Source organism: Lobosporangium transversale (assembly GCF_002105155.1).
Source record: "Lobosporangium transversale strain NRRL 3116 chromosome Unknown BCR41scaffold_1, whole genome shotgun sequence".
Lineage (NCBI taxonomy): Eukaryota > Fungi > Mortierellomycota > Mortierellomycetes > Mortierellales > Mortierellaceae > Lobosporangium > Lobosporangium transversale.
This window is the reverse complement of record NW_019028979.1, coordinates 984,718-997,166: the sequence shown is the minus strand read 5'-3', so window position 1 is coordinate 997,166 and position 12,449 is coordinate 984,718. Positions and strand designations below refer to the sequence as shown.

At 38.8% G+C, this 12,449-nt stretch overlaps 6 protein-coding genes across 6 annotated transcripts; 1 reads left to right on the top strand and 5 right to left on the bottom strand.

Annotated features, from left to right (window-relative positions):
• BCR41DRAFT_344237 (hypothetical protein) lies at window positions 1–2,412 on the bottom strand. Its single transcript, XM_022022464.1, has 5 exons — window positions 1,469–2,412; window positions 1,193–1,359; window positions 996–1,063; window positions 836–883; window positions 1–721 (listed from the first exon to the last, which is right to left on the bottom strand). The coding sequence occupies exons 1-5, from the start codon at window positions 2,257–2,259 to the stop codon at window positions 53–55; spliced, it is 1,743 nt and encodes a 580-aa protein (XP_021886561.1). The 5' UTR covers window positions 2,260–2,412; the 3' UTR covers window positions 1–52.
• A 343-nt stretch (window positions 2,413–2,755) lies between these two features.
• Window positions 2,756–5,271, bottom strand: BCR41DRAFT_344234 (hypothetical protein). Its single transcript, XM_022022463.1, has 3 exons — window positions 4,173–5,271; window positions 3,350–3,401; window positions 2,756–3,250 (listed from the first exon to the last, which is right to left on the bottom strand). The coding sequence occupies exons 1-3, from the start codon at window positions 4,857–4,859 to the stop codon at window positions 3,120–3,122; spliced, it is 870 nt and encodes a 289-aa protein (XP_021886560.1). The 5' UTR covers window positions 4,860–5,271; the 3' UTR covers window positions 2,756–3,119.
• Window positions 5,272–5,441: 170 nt separating this feature from the next.
• BCR41DRAFT_7302 (hypothetical protein) lies at window positions 5,442–5,908 on the bottom strand. The gene has a single exon (XM_022030999.1). The coding sequence runs from the start codon at window positions 5,800–5,802 to the stop codon at window positions 5,560–5,562; it is 243 nt and encodes an 80-aa protein (XP_021886559.1). The 5' UTR covers window positions 5,803–5,908; the 3' UTR covers window positions 5,442–5,559.
• A 470-nt stretch (window positions 5,909–6,378) lies between these two features.
• Window positions 6,379–9,352, bottom strand: BCR41DRAFT_382802 (saccharopine dehydrogenase; the record flags this gene model as incomplete). Its single annotated transcript, XM_022027385.1, has 9 exons — window positions 9,283–9,352; window positions 9,030–9,115; window positions 8,105–8,342; window positions 7,870–7,978; window positions 7,362–7,763; window positions 7,171–7,217; window positions 6,987–7,064; window positions 6,709–6,865; window positions 6,379–6,597 (listed from the first exon to the last, which is right to left on the bottom strand). Exons 1-9 carry the CDS (start codon window positions 9,291–9,293, stop codon window positions 6,379–6,381), a joined length of 1,347 nt encoding a protein of 448 aa, XP_021886558.1. The 5' UTR covers window positions 9,294–9,352.
• Window positions 9,353–9,527: 175 nt separating this feature from the next.
• BCR41DRAFT_344231 (hypothetical protein) lies at window positions 9,528–10,582 on the top strand. Its single transcript, XM_022022462.1, has 5 exons — window positions 9,528–9,582; window positions 9,813–9,902; window positions 10,035–10,080; window positions 10,168–10,266; window positions 10,405–10,582. Exons 1-5 carry the CDS (start codon window positions 9,577–9,579, stop codon window positions 10,572–10,574), a joined length of 411 nt encoding a protein of 136 aa, XP_021886557.1. The 5' UTR covers window positions 9,528–9,576; the 3' UTR covers window positions 10,575–10,582.
• Window positions 10,583–10,877: 295 nt separating this feature from the next.
• BCR41DRAFT_330386 (chitin synthase III catalytic subunit) lies at window positions 10,878–12,445 on the bottom strand (the record flags this gene model as incomplete). The annotated part of the gene is made up of 5 exons (XM_022021748.1): window positions 12,009–12,445; window positions 11,683–11,856; window positions 11,533–11,573; window positions 11,204–11,408; window positions 10,878–11,089 (listed from the first exon to the last, which is right to left on the bottom strand). The coding sequence occupies exons 1-5, from the start codon at window positions 12,295–12,297 to the stop codon at window positions 10,878–10,880; spliced, it is 921 nt and encodes a 306-aa protein (XP_021886556.1). The 5' UTR covers window positions 12,298–12,445.
• Between the last annotated feature and the right edge of the window lie 4 nt (window positions 12,446–12,449).

Here is a 12,449-nt window from a genome sequence, read left to right as displayed (position 1 = left end):
GTATAAACTGATATGTATTCAATAATATTGGCTTCTACTTATTTGATACAAGCTAGCTGGATGAATCGGTTACTTTTGTTTGATTTGTCTTCACGCTTGCTTCCGCTTCTGTGTGTGGATGGATATCGTTACTTGGCTTTCCTTCTGGTTTTTGCTTATGCTGGTGTTGTCCATGGTGTCCGTGACGGGGTCCACGTTGTTTGGGCATCTCTAACATCCATCCTAAAAGACCCTGCATACTTGGTCGAACCATATCACGCCTCCACTTCATTCCCGTCAATAATACAGACATTGAAAAAGCATAAATAAATGTCTCTCCCATCATCTCAACCCTTCTGCTCAACCGTCCAGACATCACTCGACTCCACATAGAATACATGGCTCTTGGCAAGACATACAGTGCCATCTCTGCACGACGATGAGGCTTTTCAATCAAAACCGAGAATCCACACATGAAAGATCCCAGTAAAGGTCCATAGATATTGTCGACCACATTGCCGTTATAGCGTTTGCCAGTCAGCTTCATGGTCAAAGGCATCACCTTGGATCGCCAGGAACAGATTCCATACCAGATCAAGGCAATATAAGTTGCGAGGAACGCACTGGATCGAGCCGTTGCCAGCAGTGTGGATGTAACTGTGGCAATAGGATTATCATGAAGTTTCTGGAAGAATACCTTCGGATTGAGTAGCGCTGGCAAGAGATGCACTGGCAAATAGATCTATTCATTTTCATGATGGAAGATGAAAGCAAAAGAGGTGTTTAGGAGAGAAAGAAAAACAAAAGGGCAATCCAGCTGTTCACGAAGTCCTAGTTTTTTATGAACAGTACGTACTCCTGAAGATACTAGGAAGCCTTGAATCCAGCGATAACCAGTGTGTACCTTGATAAAGTGTTTGTTGGAAGGAGGAAAACGTGTCAAATGTCACTACAATCCTTTAAAAATAGAAAAAATACAAGACGACCACATGCCATGAGCAGTTGATTGGAAATACCTCACACGATGGACTGATACCCTGATGCACAACCTTGCAAGATAGGCGCCTACGCAACTCCAAGTCGCCTAAATAAAAAAAAATATATGAAAAAAAAAAGTATCGCTTTAGGACCTAATTTTTTTTTTTTTTTTTTTTTTTTTTATGAAAAAATATGGCTTATACAACTCCAAAGCCTAGCTTCTCATAGCCCTTACCCATCTTGGGATCCATGCCAAGGTCTTCGCACAGGCTCGTCAACAATCCACTCACTTCTGGAGGATTGGACTGGCCAAATTGAGCAGTGCCTGCTCTAACAGCACGCAAGGTTTCCAGTAGCCGCTTGTCCATTCGCGACATCTTTGTAATCCAGAAAGCATATGGCCTACCAATACATGACACAAAAAGAAAAATCTAGTTAATAGAAGGCTTCACATCCATAAGCAACACGTATTCTCGTAGCAATTTCTCGATTTTTTTTTTTTTTCCTTTACCCTGGCAATCGCTCAGGCTCATATATCCATGAGAACATAATTTCAGTGCAAGCCAATACAAAGACTGCAACGGCTCCATAAGAACCTAACCAGCTTGGTCCCCACCGATTTTTGACTGCTACATGGCCAAATACATCCAAAGCACGCACCACTGCAAACAGAGTATAATCAATTGTTGCGTATCCAGGCCGTCTTTTATGCATAAAGATAATTGCTGCAGCAGAGGCCAGGAATGAGGCCATCATCGTAGTACGCTGTCGCAGATCTGCAGGGAGCTCAACCTTGGATGTGTCGCCCCTGGACCATTGTTGGGATTGCTGTTGCTTTTGCTGCTGTTGTTGTAGGTGCTGTGTAAGAATGACCTTCTTCATCCCATGGTTCAAAAACACTTCTAGTAACTTATATCCTCCCAACGAGATCATCAATAGCATGCTCATACCATCCTTTCTAGGGCTCGCACCGTCCTTGAGTACAGCCCAGATAGTTTTCAGGAAGGCTGCAATGAAGTTTTGACCCTTGGGTGTGGCCTTACGGGGGCTCAAGATAAAAGTGATCAACGTCCTGATTAGTTTGGGAGCAGTTGCAAAGACGAACCCAACTCCATATGATCGAATGCATACTCGAACAGCACATGCCAAAGCTGGTGAAATTTTAACGCCCTTATTTGAAATTGAGGAGTTGTGGTCCTTTTTAACAGTAGCTTCTGCTTCGTTGAGGGTTGTACTATGGTCACTAGCCGCTGTTTTCACATGATTCTTGTCATGTTGATGCTGACCAGCAGAATGACTCATGTTTCCAAGAGATGAATAAATGCGATTAATCGGATTCAATCAGATGTAGTCAAATGAGGAGGGATGCAGGGAATGAGGGAGGAGGACTATTTAAGATATTAGAGAGAGAAAGGAAGAGAGATATAATAAAAGTAATTGATCAGTCCAGAGTAGGGAAAGTCTTAGCACGCTAGCCACCTCCAACTTTATTTATAAATGAAGGGTCCTGTCCTCAAGTATGGATTATCATCCACATCCCTGCAATGCTCTCCACCTTTCTTCTCCGCCTCATTTACCCATGCTCGATCATTTTTTTCCGGCTTTTCTTCTCCCATGGATTTTCTGGCCAAGTCAGCCACGTTGCCTAGAACAATCAGGCCACCAGGGCTTGGACTAATTTTTTTGCGCATGGTGGCGGTATGTCGAACCAATCATCGATCGGACCACAGACGGTCCTTTACTTGGCATGTGAAGAAGTCCACCTTGAAATGATAATTGTGGCTCCCCAAATATAGACACATATTTTTTAATCATGATCTGCTGTGTTTGGGGGAGAGAATGGAGGCCCATGTCATTTCTTATTCTTTATTCAGCACCTCGAAACATGCAGGTTAACTATCCAACCCCAACCTACAGTTATTCTCTGTTTATTGGGCTTGAATGAACCAGCATTCAAGTCCAGAGAAAATTTCAAAATACAAACAAAACTCCAGCGAAAGGATAGCTAAACTGAAATACTGAAATAAAAAAATAAAAAGTCTAAATGGCACTTGCTCTAATTATCTAACTGTTCGAAAGAGAAATCGATAACGTGTTCAGTGTTCAGTGTTCAGTGTGTTGTTGTTATGGGTGTGGATACAGAGAGAGGGGGTCATGTTCCTCTAAGCTTCAATGCCACTGTCTGGTGTGGATGGTCTATTCCTAAGAGCCGTAAAAGATGATGATGGCACAAACGATCCGTTCTGAGCTGCTGCTCTCCTGAGACAAGCATCCTGAATCGCTTTGAGGAAACCTATGGTTTGATATGCAAGTCAGCTTGGAATGCATCGATTGGCACTTTACAATACAAGTATATTACACACAAAAAATTTTGTTATCATTCTTTTCTTACCAGGGATCCCATGTTTCGTAGCCCAATTCACAATGGATGAGGGGATATGGCCCTAAAAAAAAATAAAAAAATAAAAAAATAAAAAAAAAAAGGTAAGTTCATCTCGCAATTGGATAGGATGGGAGATTCGTCATGGGCCATGGCCCAAGCGAGATTCAGCCCAAAAAAAAGTGCATCTATTAAAAAAGCTGTGCATCATTCTTTGTGAACCAATGGGTCTTGGATCAGAATAGCATAGATAATCCCAGCAACACCAAACAGCATCACTGAACAAAATTTGTTTTGCACTTCCTAACTCAAGTCTTTGTCTTATTAGCTCATTAATTTCCTTAAAAATCCTTAATGAAGGCGCCATTACAACCTATACGAGCCTGCCTGAACAAGAAGATACTTGGCTACTCTTCACTTCCTATTCTCCATCTTCCCATGCCGCCTCAAAGATTTAAAATCAACAAAAAGTGGATACCCAACAGAGCAGATTACAAAAAATAATAGTAATAATAAATAACAATAAAAATCGATAATAATAATGATGATGACGATGATAGCATCAGCAAATGTTGTGATACAAGAGCTAATACGAGCTAATACGATGTTGTAATTGATATGAGTCCGATAAATCGCAAGTCTATTTTCATCCTGACACCCTGACACCCTGACACCCTGACATCCTTCTTGCAAAAAATAAATAAAAATAAATAAATAAATAAAAAAGGGCAAGGAGAAAGGATGACGAGAAAAGGAGGAAGGAAACAAAACAAAACAAACAAGTAATCAAATAAAGCAAACAAAGGGGTCCTGTATGATTTGTTTAATTCGTTACCTTGGGATCATCAAAATAGCCGAACCATACATGGCAGCCTTTTTGATCCTCTGATGGGACCATAACCACATCCTGACGATACTCCTCAACACGTACAGATTTATTCCCAGGCGGCAACTGGAATACTCTGTGCTGCTGATCTGATGATGTAGGCAAAGATATGGCTGATGCTGATGCTGCTCCAGGTATACTGAGATGTGGTGATGACGAAGAGAAAGATGAAGTCATGGAAGATGGAGCAAGGGTCACCATGGACTTGTAGTTGTTGGTGTTATAAAAGTTCTGAAGAGTGCCATCGGCAGCTCTAATCTTGCCCACAGTTTGAGAACTGACACAGAAATGGCCCTTCTTGGGCTCATGCACCGTCAACTGATAAAAGTACTCGCGTGGTGACAACGGCCATGGAAACTTTGTGGTATAATGGGTCACATCGTTTTCAAGAACGTTGTATCCAACCATGTTCTTGTCCCAGGTCTTACGGTACTCTAGATCCGTGAAGACATCTGCCAAAAGATGAGAAGGCACATCAGGATAGTAACCCAGGGCCTTGTATTCGTACAAAGCAGTGTTGGGAAGTGTTTTGCGATAGATCTTGAACCCATGAGACTCCAAAAACAGCTCCCAGTCTGCCACCTTGGGAACCTGCAACTCTGCAAGGCATTCCTGAAATCGTTGATCGGTCAACATTGTTTTATAAAAGGATTTAACAAGGACAGAAGGAGGGGTTTATTTTTGTTATTGCTGTTGCTGTTGCTGTTGCTGTTGCTGTTGCTGTTGCTGTTGCTGTTGCTGTTGTTGCTAGTTTACTACAGTAACTGTTGTTGGGAAGACAAGAGGGAAAAAAGGGACAATGTTGTGTTGCAATAATTGCAAGATATTTTCGTTGGTCGTGTGTGAGTGTGAGAAATGAAAATCAGAAAGCTAGCCTGATTTGTACAACCTGCTTTAAAATACAGATCAAAGCGAAGAATGAGCAATTCAAAAGAAGAAAAAAGCAAATGGAATGAAGAATGGGTCGAAGAAAGAAAAGAAAAAGAAACAAAAGGGAAGAAGTTAGATAATGAGTAAAGGGGAAGAATAAGTGTAAAGGAAAAAAAAAAAGGAGAAGAGAGAAGAGAAGGAGGAGAAGGAGGAGAAGAGGAGAAAAGTAAAAACGAAAAAAAGAATGGGGAGAGTGGAAAGAGAAACAGAAAAAAAAAAAAAAAAAAAAGACCCCACAGGTTCATTTAAAGCCGAAACATTGACAGGCGTAATTTATCCTTGTCTTGATTATCTTTTTTTGCTTTATAATATTCATTTAATTCATGTGCAGTAAGTAATTGCTTTCTTTGTTAATCGAAATTAAAATAGAAAAGAATAAAGGAATTAAAATTCACTTTCTCAATCACTACATGTACATAGCTGATTCACATGCGTAGAAGCAGTGATCTGTCGTAACATGCATGCAATATGCTTCCAACTCTTGCAAAAATATATCTATACATACACAGTACATGTCGATGTATAATACAAATATAATAACATACTCATGTACACATTTATGTATAAATGTCATGATGGCTGTAAGATCTGTCAATGAAAAAGTAAAAGGGGCAATATCTTTTTTATTGATCTTGTCATCCAAAATCATCACAGCTGCAGCACATGGCTTTTCCTATCCAGCGAATTGGTGATCCTTTCAATCATCTCGTTTCTAGACACTCGCTCCCTCAATGAACTCTACATCTAATCTTTCTTTCTCCCTACCTATGTATACAAAAGAGATGCTTGATTGCAAAGCTTTCATCCATCAGAAGGATAATAATTAAAAGAACAACTAGAGTTGAGGAAGAGAAGTAGTGTATGATCATTACGACTATTGTCCTTTACCGCGTGTTCTTACACCTGTCAAGGAGAGCAGATCATGAAAAGGGGAGAGTCACCACGGGTACATCAATGATCAGCAAGTTTTTTTTATTTTTTTTATTTTTTATTATAGGCTTCACTTTCAAATTCAAAGAGCCGAGAAGTGAATCAAACAATGCACATTTCATCATAGACCTCATCAGTTCACGCGGTTCGAACTTCCACTCCTAATCCAGATAGGAAAAAAAAGGTTAAATCCTTGATGTGCGCCTAAAGATCAGGTCTAAAAACTATTTTATATATTTTATTGTATTACTACTTTTACTGTTGATAACCTTTTTTTTTTTTTTTTTTTTTTTTTTTACAGAATCTCCTCGTGGCAAACAACACCTTCTGCCTCAATGGCCTTAATCAAAGGATCGTTGATGTCCGAAGACATAGGTGCAAGGATACCGGGCTTGTTGATCACACCATCAAGAACCAACTGAGTGGCAACACCACAAGGCATACCAACCAAGCGAGCCATGGCGGATGCGCCCTCGGGGTTTCCGTATTCCAAAATCGTGGAAGTGCGGGTTTGCTATAGCAGATCGGAAATATGTTAAGGATCAATGGCACATTGTCAGTTAATGAAACTCTTCTAGAAAACGATATAGTTCTGAAATATATTCCCAGTCGCAAAGTCTCATACCTTAGTTCCATCCTTGAGCTCAACCTCGAATTTGTGCTGAAGCATGACCATATCACGCTCTCCCTTGGCGTACATCATCTTATCCTCCAAAGTAGCGCACAAAGTGTCGAGGAAGTTGCCACGACGCTGAGCAGGGGTGGTTGAGAACATACCAAGCCTGTCAATTTATTATTTTTTTTTAAAAAAAATTAAGCTTTAATCAACAGCCGGGCATACTAAAGTAAACCACCATATTATAAAAAAATAAAAATAAAATAATAATAAACAAAGAGACATACCACTTCATGCCCTTGATAATACGATCAAGCTCGGCTCCCTTGATTGAAGCCTTCTCCTTGATCAACTCGACAAGATCACTATAAATATGAACCGTATTCCCAATAATAAGCTAGTGTCAGTGACCATGTGCCTATTCTATCTTTCAGATACCCATTAGATCGATACAATGTTAATGCAACTTACGTCTCGGTATTGCTAGAGGCTCCAAGGCGTTTGGCAGTGACATCGTTCTATTAACAGTGATAATTAAAGTTATTGATTCGATGGTTAATTGGATTTCAAATTGGCATGACAGTAAAGTTTTCATCAGGTCAAAGCTTTTTTTTTTTTTTTTTTTTTTTTTTTTCCCACGAATACTGTCATGTGATACGTACCCAAGCAATCTCGGGTGCTTCAGGAGTCAAAAAGTCCTTGGGGGCATCATCCAAGAATCCGATATCAACCAAGACTTTGACGAACTCTGGAAATCCAGCATAGCGGAGGGTACCACGGAGGATAGTCTGAGCCTCTGGGATGTTGTAACGCTGCTTGTATGGAGTTGAGTCACGGTTGGGGTATCCGACAAAGGCAAAAGCAGGATAAATGGAGATAGGTTTGGCAGAGTTCATCAAATCATTGCCTGAATACTCAACAATCTCGCCATTCTCATAAAACTTGGCATTGTTCTTGAGTGCAAGCAACACTCCACGCGAGGACCAAGAGAACTTGTATCCAAGAGGATTATTAGAGGCCTCGGGGGCAGGAAGACCACCGCAGTAAGAAAGGAAAGAGATGATCTGGTGTTTGACAAATTCAAGGCAATTGATAGTTGGCAATCCAATTTTTTTTTGTTCATGAACAAGTCAGCCACAAGCTAATTGATTGTAAACATTTGTTATTTACCTTGCCACCTTCAGCATGAACCTCGTTAATAGTCTTGACGGCATACAAGTGATCAACACCGGGATCAACACCAATCTCGTTCATGACAACAACACCAGCAGCTTTGGCACTATGATATAAATTGGACAATAGAGTTTTTTTTTTTTTTTTTTTTTTTTTTAGATACAATGACACAATGGATGCTGTTGAGAGTGGCGATACATGTTTCGAATATCCATCTTGAGACTTTACTTACGCCTCGTCATATTCCATCATCGCAGGAGAGACATAGGAGGTGGTCACGACGTTGACCTTAGCTTTAATGGCGGACTTGATGACCTTGGCGTGGTGAATGTAGGGAATCAAGGAGATGACAATGTCGTGCTCTGCAACAGCAGCATCCAAGGCAACCTCATCATCGACATCCAAAGAGATGGCAGTGGTGTTCTTGTAAGCGGAAGCGAGGTCCTGAACAATAGCAATGCGTCTAGCGGCTGATTTTTTTTTTTTAAAAAAAAAAAAAAAAAAAAAAAAAAAAAGAGAGAGAGAGATGAATATAGTTAGATGGACATGATCAGTGATCGGATAAAAAAACAAAAAATCAGGATGGGTCACAACCCTCATTGTATGAATGTATTAATAATCGTGGGGAAGACCGATCAGATACGGGGCCCGGTCACTTTCTGACCGTTATCTGTAATTAACAGATTAGTGCAAAAAGAAGTTCACTCTCTTAAGCACTAAAAGAAACCCGCGACGGGCCCTATCTTGTTCTTCTCCCCCGTCTTTTTAGCAATTGTGACGGGTTGTCTGTGACAGGAGAGAGCTTTCACCAGTATATTGGTAAAAAAGATTTTTTTTTTTTTTTTGATCCAACAGTCAAAAAAGATAATCAAGAGGTTGATTCACTGAACATCACCCATCAGTTCCACCCCAACTATCACACGCTCACTTTGAACAATTCAAACAATCAAAAATACAAGAAACAAGACTGGATTGAACTTGTCTGTCCTGCCAATTCTACACAACGAATTACCAATCGCCCATAAGTCTTTTTTTTTTTTTTTTTTTTGTTATCTTTGATAATCAACAAAAGACATCTCTTTTTACGCGCCACCAATAAATAGAAAAAAAAAAGAGCGCGTGTGTATGGGAGAGGAGTGTCTTCTTAGATGTATTACCAATAGTCAACTTGTTCTCAGGGCGACGGCACAGGTATTCGACGCAAGGCTCAGCGACGAAGCCAGATCCGAGGAGCAAAATCTTCCTACAACAGTTCATTTATTAATTAGAATGTGCAAGATGTGTTAAAAAACTAACTTTTTTTTTTTTTTCAACTGTATCTATGACAAAAAAAACGTTTCGTTTATTTGAACATTGAATAGAAAAAAAAAAAAAAAAAAAAAAAAAAGTGAGGAGGGATATCGTATTTACTTGGTAGCCATATTATTATAAAGAAAGGTTGCGGTGTTGATGAAGCAGAATAAGGAGAAGATTGGAGGCGAAGAAGAAAAAAAAGAATTAAAAAAAAAAAGGACGACCAGAGCATTTTAATTGTTGGATCAGATCCGTGCACAAAACCCATCGTCACAGAGAAAGCAGTCATAGGCAAAAAAGCCACTGAGATCTGCCGCGGCACAAAAAAAAAAAAAAAAAAAGGCAATATTAAACAAAGACATCTTTAAACTAAAAGAAACTGATTCCATTTCTCCAAGGCAAAAGACTGACATGGCCGTACGTTGCAAAAACAGGATAAGCATTCAGTTTAGCACCAGAAACGAATTGATGATGGACTGATGGAATGTCAAAAAGAAGGAACAAGGACATGGACATGGTGTCATGGAAGGGACCATTCATAAACAGAAAAAAAAAAAAGAATCTCAGTCTCAACAGTCGTTATTTTCTTTCTTTCTTTCTTTTTTTTATACCCATGATACCCTTTGCTGCACCCTGTCAACATATAGGACCCCATTAGAGCCCATGTTGAAGTTTCTTCTAGTGGAGCAGACCAGTTTGTTACACTGTATTATGATGTGTTTGACAATAAGCGACATGTATGTCAGAACCAGACTTTTTTTTTTTTTTTTCGATATTGTTGATGCTGTCTTAACTTTCAGGATGATCAACTGTGTGCAATACTGATTAAGCCATACGGATTAATGCTTCCTTTTTAAAAACCAACAAAGATCTTGAACCATCTTTATCGCGATAGCTCGGCTATTCTCTGGAATGGTAAATACTTGGTGTGTAGATAATCAGCTGGAAGTTCTTGATTTTCGTATTGATTTTTTACTCTTTCTTTTTCGTTTCTCTCATTAGGCAATGCTCACTCGGGGATTTCACCATTCCAAGAGTTTTATAACAAATTACCAGCAAGCGAACACACTGTAGAATCATATGACTGTCACCCACTGCCATGTATGTAACCAAATGTGGAGATGACATGATATACATTCAAAAAAAAAAAAAAAAAAAAAAAAAAAAAGACTTGGAGGATTCTTATCATTTCTCTGACCATTTTTATTTTTACAATTATTATATGAATATATAAACTAGCGCGATCTCAGGATCCTAATACGCCATGCAGTGTCATCGTGAATGTCTCAGGAACAGTCCAATACAGCAATGAAAAACAAAAACGACTCTTCTCACAATCTTTTGTTCTCAGTCCTGACCCTGTCAACGGAAGTTTTTATGTCTGGTCCGATTGTTTCCGCTTCGTTTAAAAGAAAAAAAAAAAAAAAAAAAAAAAAGAGATGTCTCTCGATATCTTAGATTCATGATCGCAAGATGCAAGCATTAGAAATAACATTTCCAAATGGATGGTAAAAAAGAAAAGTATTCTCCTCCTGAATAAAAAAGTAACCTGTACAATATCATATCAATTCGATTTCTATAGAAAAACAGCGTTTTTTTTTTTTTTTTTTTTTTTTTTAAAAGGTATCATCACCGCAACTGTCTATGAGGTCAGATAACAGATAATACGATAGTGGAAGGATTAATTGGCGTATCTGGATGAATGAAAAAGACTATGATACAACATTAAAAAGAGATAGATGTCTTTTACCTTCTGTAATACTATTCCAGAACTGATATAGTAATGCAATTGAGATCAGATCCAATAGAGTGCCGAACATGGAGCCGTTGACTCGACCGTAAGTTGAGGCCACAAGAGAACGGCTTACTCCAAATCGAACCACCTGGCCAGCTGCAAACATTATTGACGCTATGGCTATGTAGACTTTTTTTTTTTTTTTTTTTTTTTTTTTTTTTGGATTAAATGTTGGTGTTAATAGTCAATAATTTCCTGTCTTGATCTGCAACAGTGTGATAAGTAAAAATTCGATCCACTTACAGAGTGACTTGTACACCTCTAAAACCCGAAACACTAGAATAGTGACAAGTATCATGTACAGCAACACTGCGATCGCTGGGAATATCAATGTCAGGAAAAAGAGTCCTGGGCTTTGTCCATAATGCTTCCCAGTGATATCCATAGTCAAATCCAACGACATGAATGTCGTCCCTGCTATCCATACAAGATTAGTTCCTGTAATGAACTATGCTCAAGTAAGAAGGGGAAAAAAAAAAAAAAAAAAAAAAAAAACCTTAGCTCAAAGAAAGTGTAATTCACATTGACTTAGCTTTTTACTCTTTTTTCTTTTTTCTTTTAAAAACACCTACACGAGTGGTAAGCTTCGTTCCATCGTCGACAAACTGATAAACTAAGATATGATATTAAAAGTGTTGGAGAAAAGGAAGATCGTTGTTTATATCATGGGACAATCATGGCAAGAATATAAAAATAAAAATCAGCACTAGTGAAGAACTTACGGATAAATGCATTCACAATGAGCGTCCAGAAAAAACTAACCGTTGCTCCAAGATGGAGTGCCGTAGCCCATATGATAAACTTTTTACTACTAGAGCCAACGCCACCGATCGTGAAGATCTGAAGGAATAGAATACATGAATATATCATGAACAATATACTCATTTCTATCCGTCCTGTTTAAAAAAAAAAAAAAAAAAAAAAAAAAAAGGGTATGATCAGCAACATTTGATCAAGGTCATGGTCTCTCTTTCTCTCTCATGAGACAGTTTTCCCGCCCTTTTTTTTTTTTTTTTTTTTTTTTTAGCTTTTTTTCTCTGTTACTTACCAACAGCAGAGGATTTGCGATGTGAATTAGACAATAGGAATGCGATGAAAAAGAACCCCAACAAGCTTACAGTCATGGTGCCTGGATCTTGAATGGACGAGTCATTGTTATTACTACCATACAAAAAACATTGATGAAACTGTTCCTGTTCATGTACTTGTATCGTAGACGAGTATGATTGTGGTTGTGGTCGTGCTTGTAAAGTTGCGTTTTTCAATAGATTGCAAGTCGGTAAAGGGACGCAGGCCATAAAGCAAAGGCTGTAAATATCGCCGAACCATGGTACCATTTATCTTTTTGTTGTAAAAAATAAAAAACAAAATAAAAAGGTGCAATGGAGAGGACAATGGACAAAAGCAAGAAAGAACTCTTCTAAACTGTTTTTCTATGATTTATTCTGGATGTACAAGCAACAGGGGATGATTATTGTCTTTGTGATAA

Bases quoted from the DNA above. Each gene is read 5' to 3' on its own strand.
- BCR41DRAFT_7302 (XM_022030999.1), bottom strand. From the start codon at position 5,802: ATGATTTTGGATGACAAGATCAATAAAAAAGATATTGCCCCTTTTACT.
- BCR41DRAFT_344234 (XM_022022463.1), bottom strand. From the start codon at position 4,859: ATGTTGACCGATCAACGATTTCAGGAATGCCTTGCAGAGTTGCAGGTT. The intron at 3,402-4,172 runs GTAACGAATTAA...ATTTTTTTTTAG, and splicing joins GCTATTTTGATGATCCCAAG to GGCCATATCCCCTCATCCAT. The intron at 3,251-3,349 runs GTAAGAAAAGAA...ATCAAACCATAG, and splicing joins TACGAAACATGGGATCCCTG to GTTTCCTCAAAGCGATTCAG.
- BCR41DRAFT_344237 (XM_022022464.1), bottom strand. From the start codon at position 2,259: ATGAGTCATTCTGCTGGTCAGCATCAACATGACAAGAATCATGTGAAA. The intron at 1,360-1,468 runs GTAAAGGAAAAA...ATGTATTGGTAG, and splicing joins GAGCCTGAGCGATTGCCAGG to GCCATATGCTTTCTGGATTA. The intron at 884-995 runs GTATTTCCAATC...CACTTTATCAAG, and splicing joins GTATCAGTCCATCGTGTGAG to GTACACACTGGTTATCGCTG.
- BCR41DRAFT_344231 (XM_022022462.1), top strand. The intron at 9,903-10,034 runs GTATGTCAGAAC...AAACCAACAAAG, and splicing joins TGTTTGACAATAAGCGACAT to ATCTTGAACCATCTTTATCG. The intron at 10,081-10,167 runs GTAAATACTTGG...TTCTCTCATTAG, and splicing joins CTCGGCTATTCTCTGGAATG to GCAATGCTCACTCGGGGATT.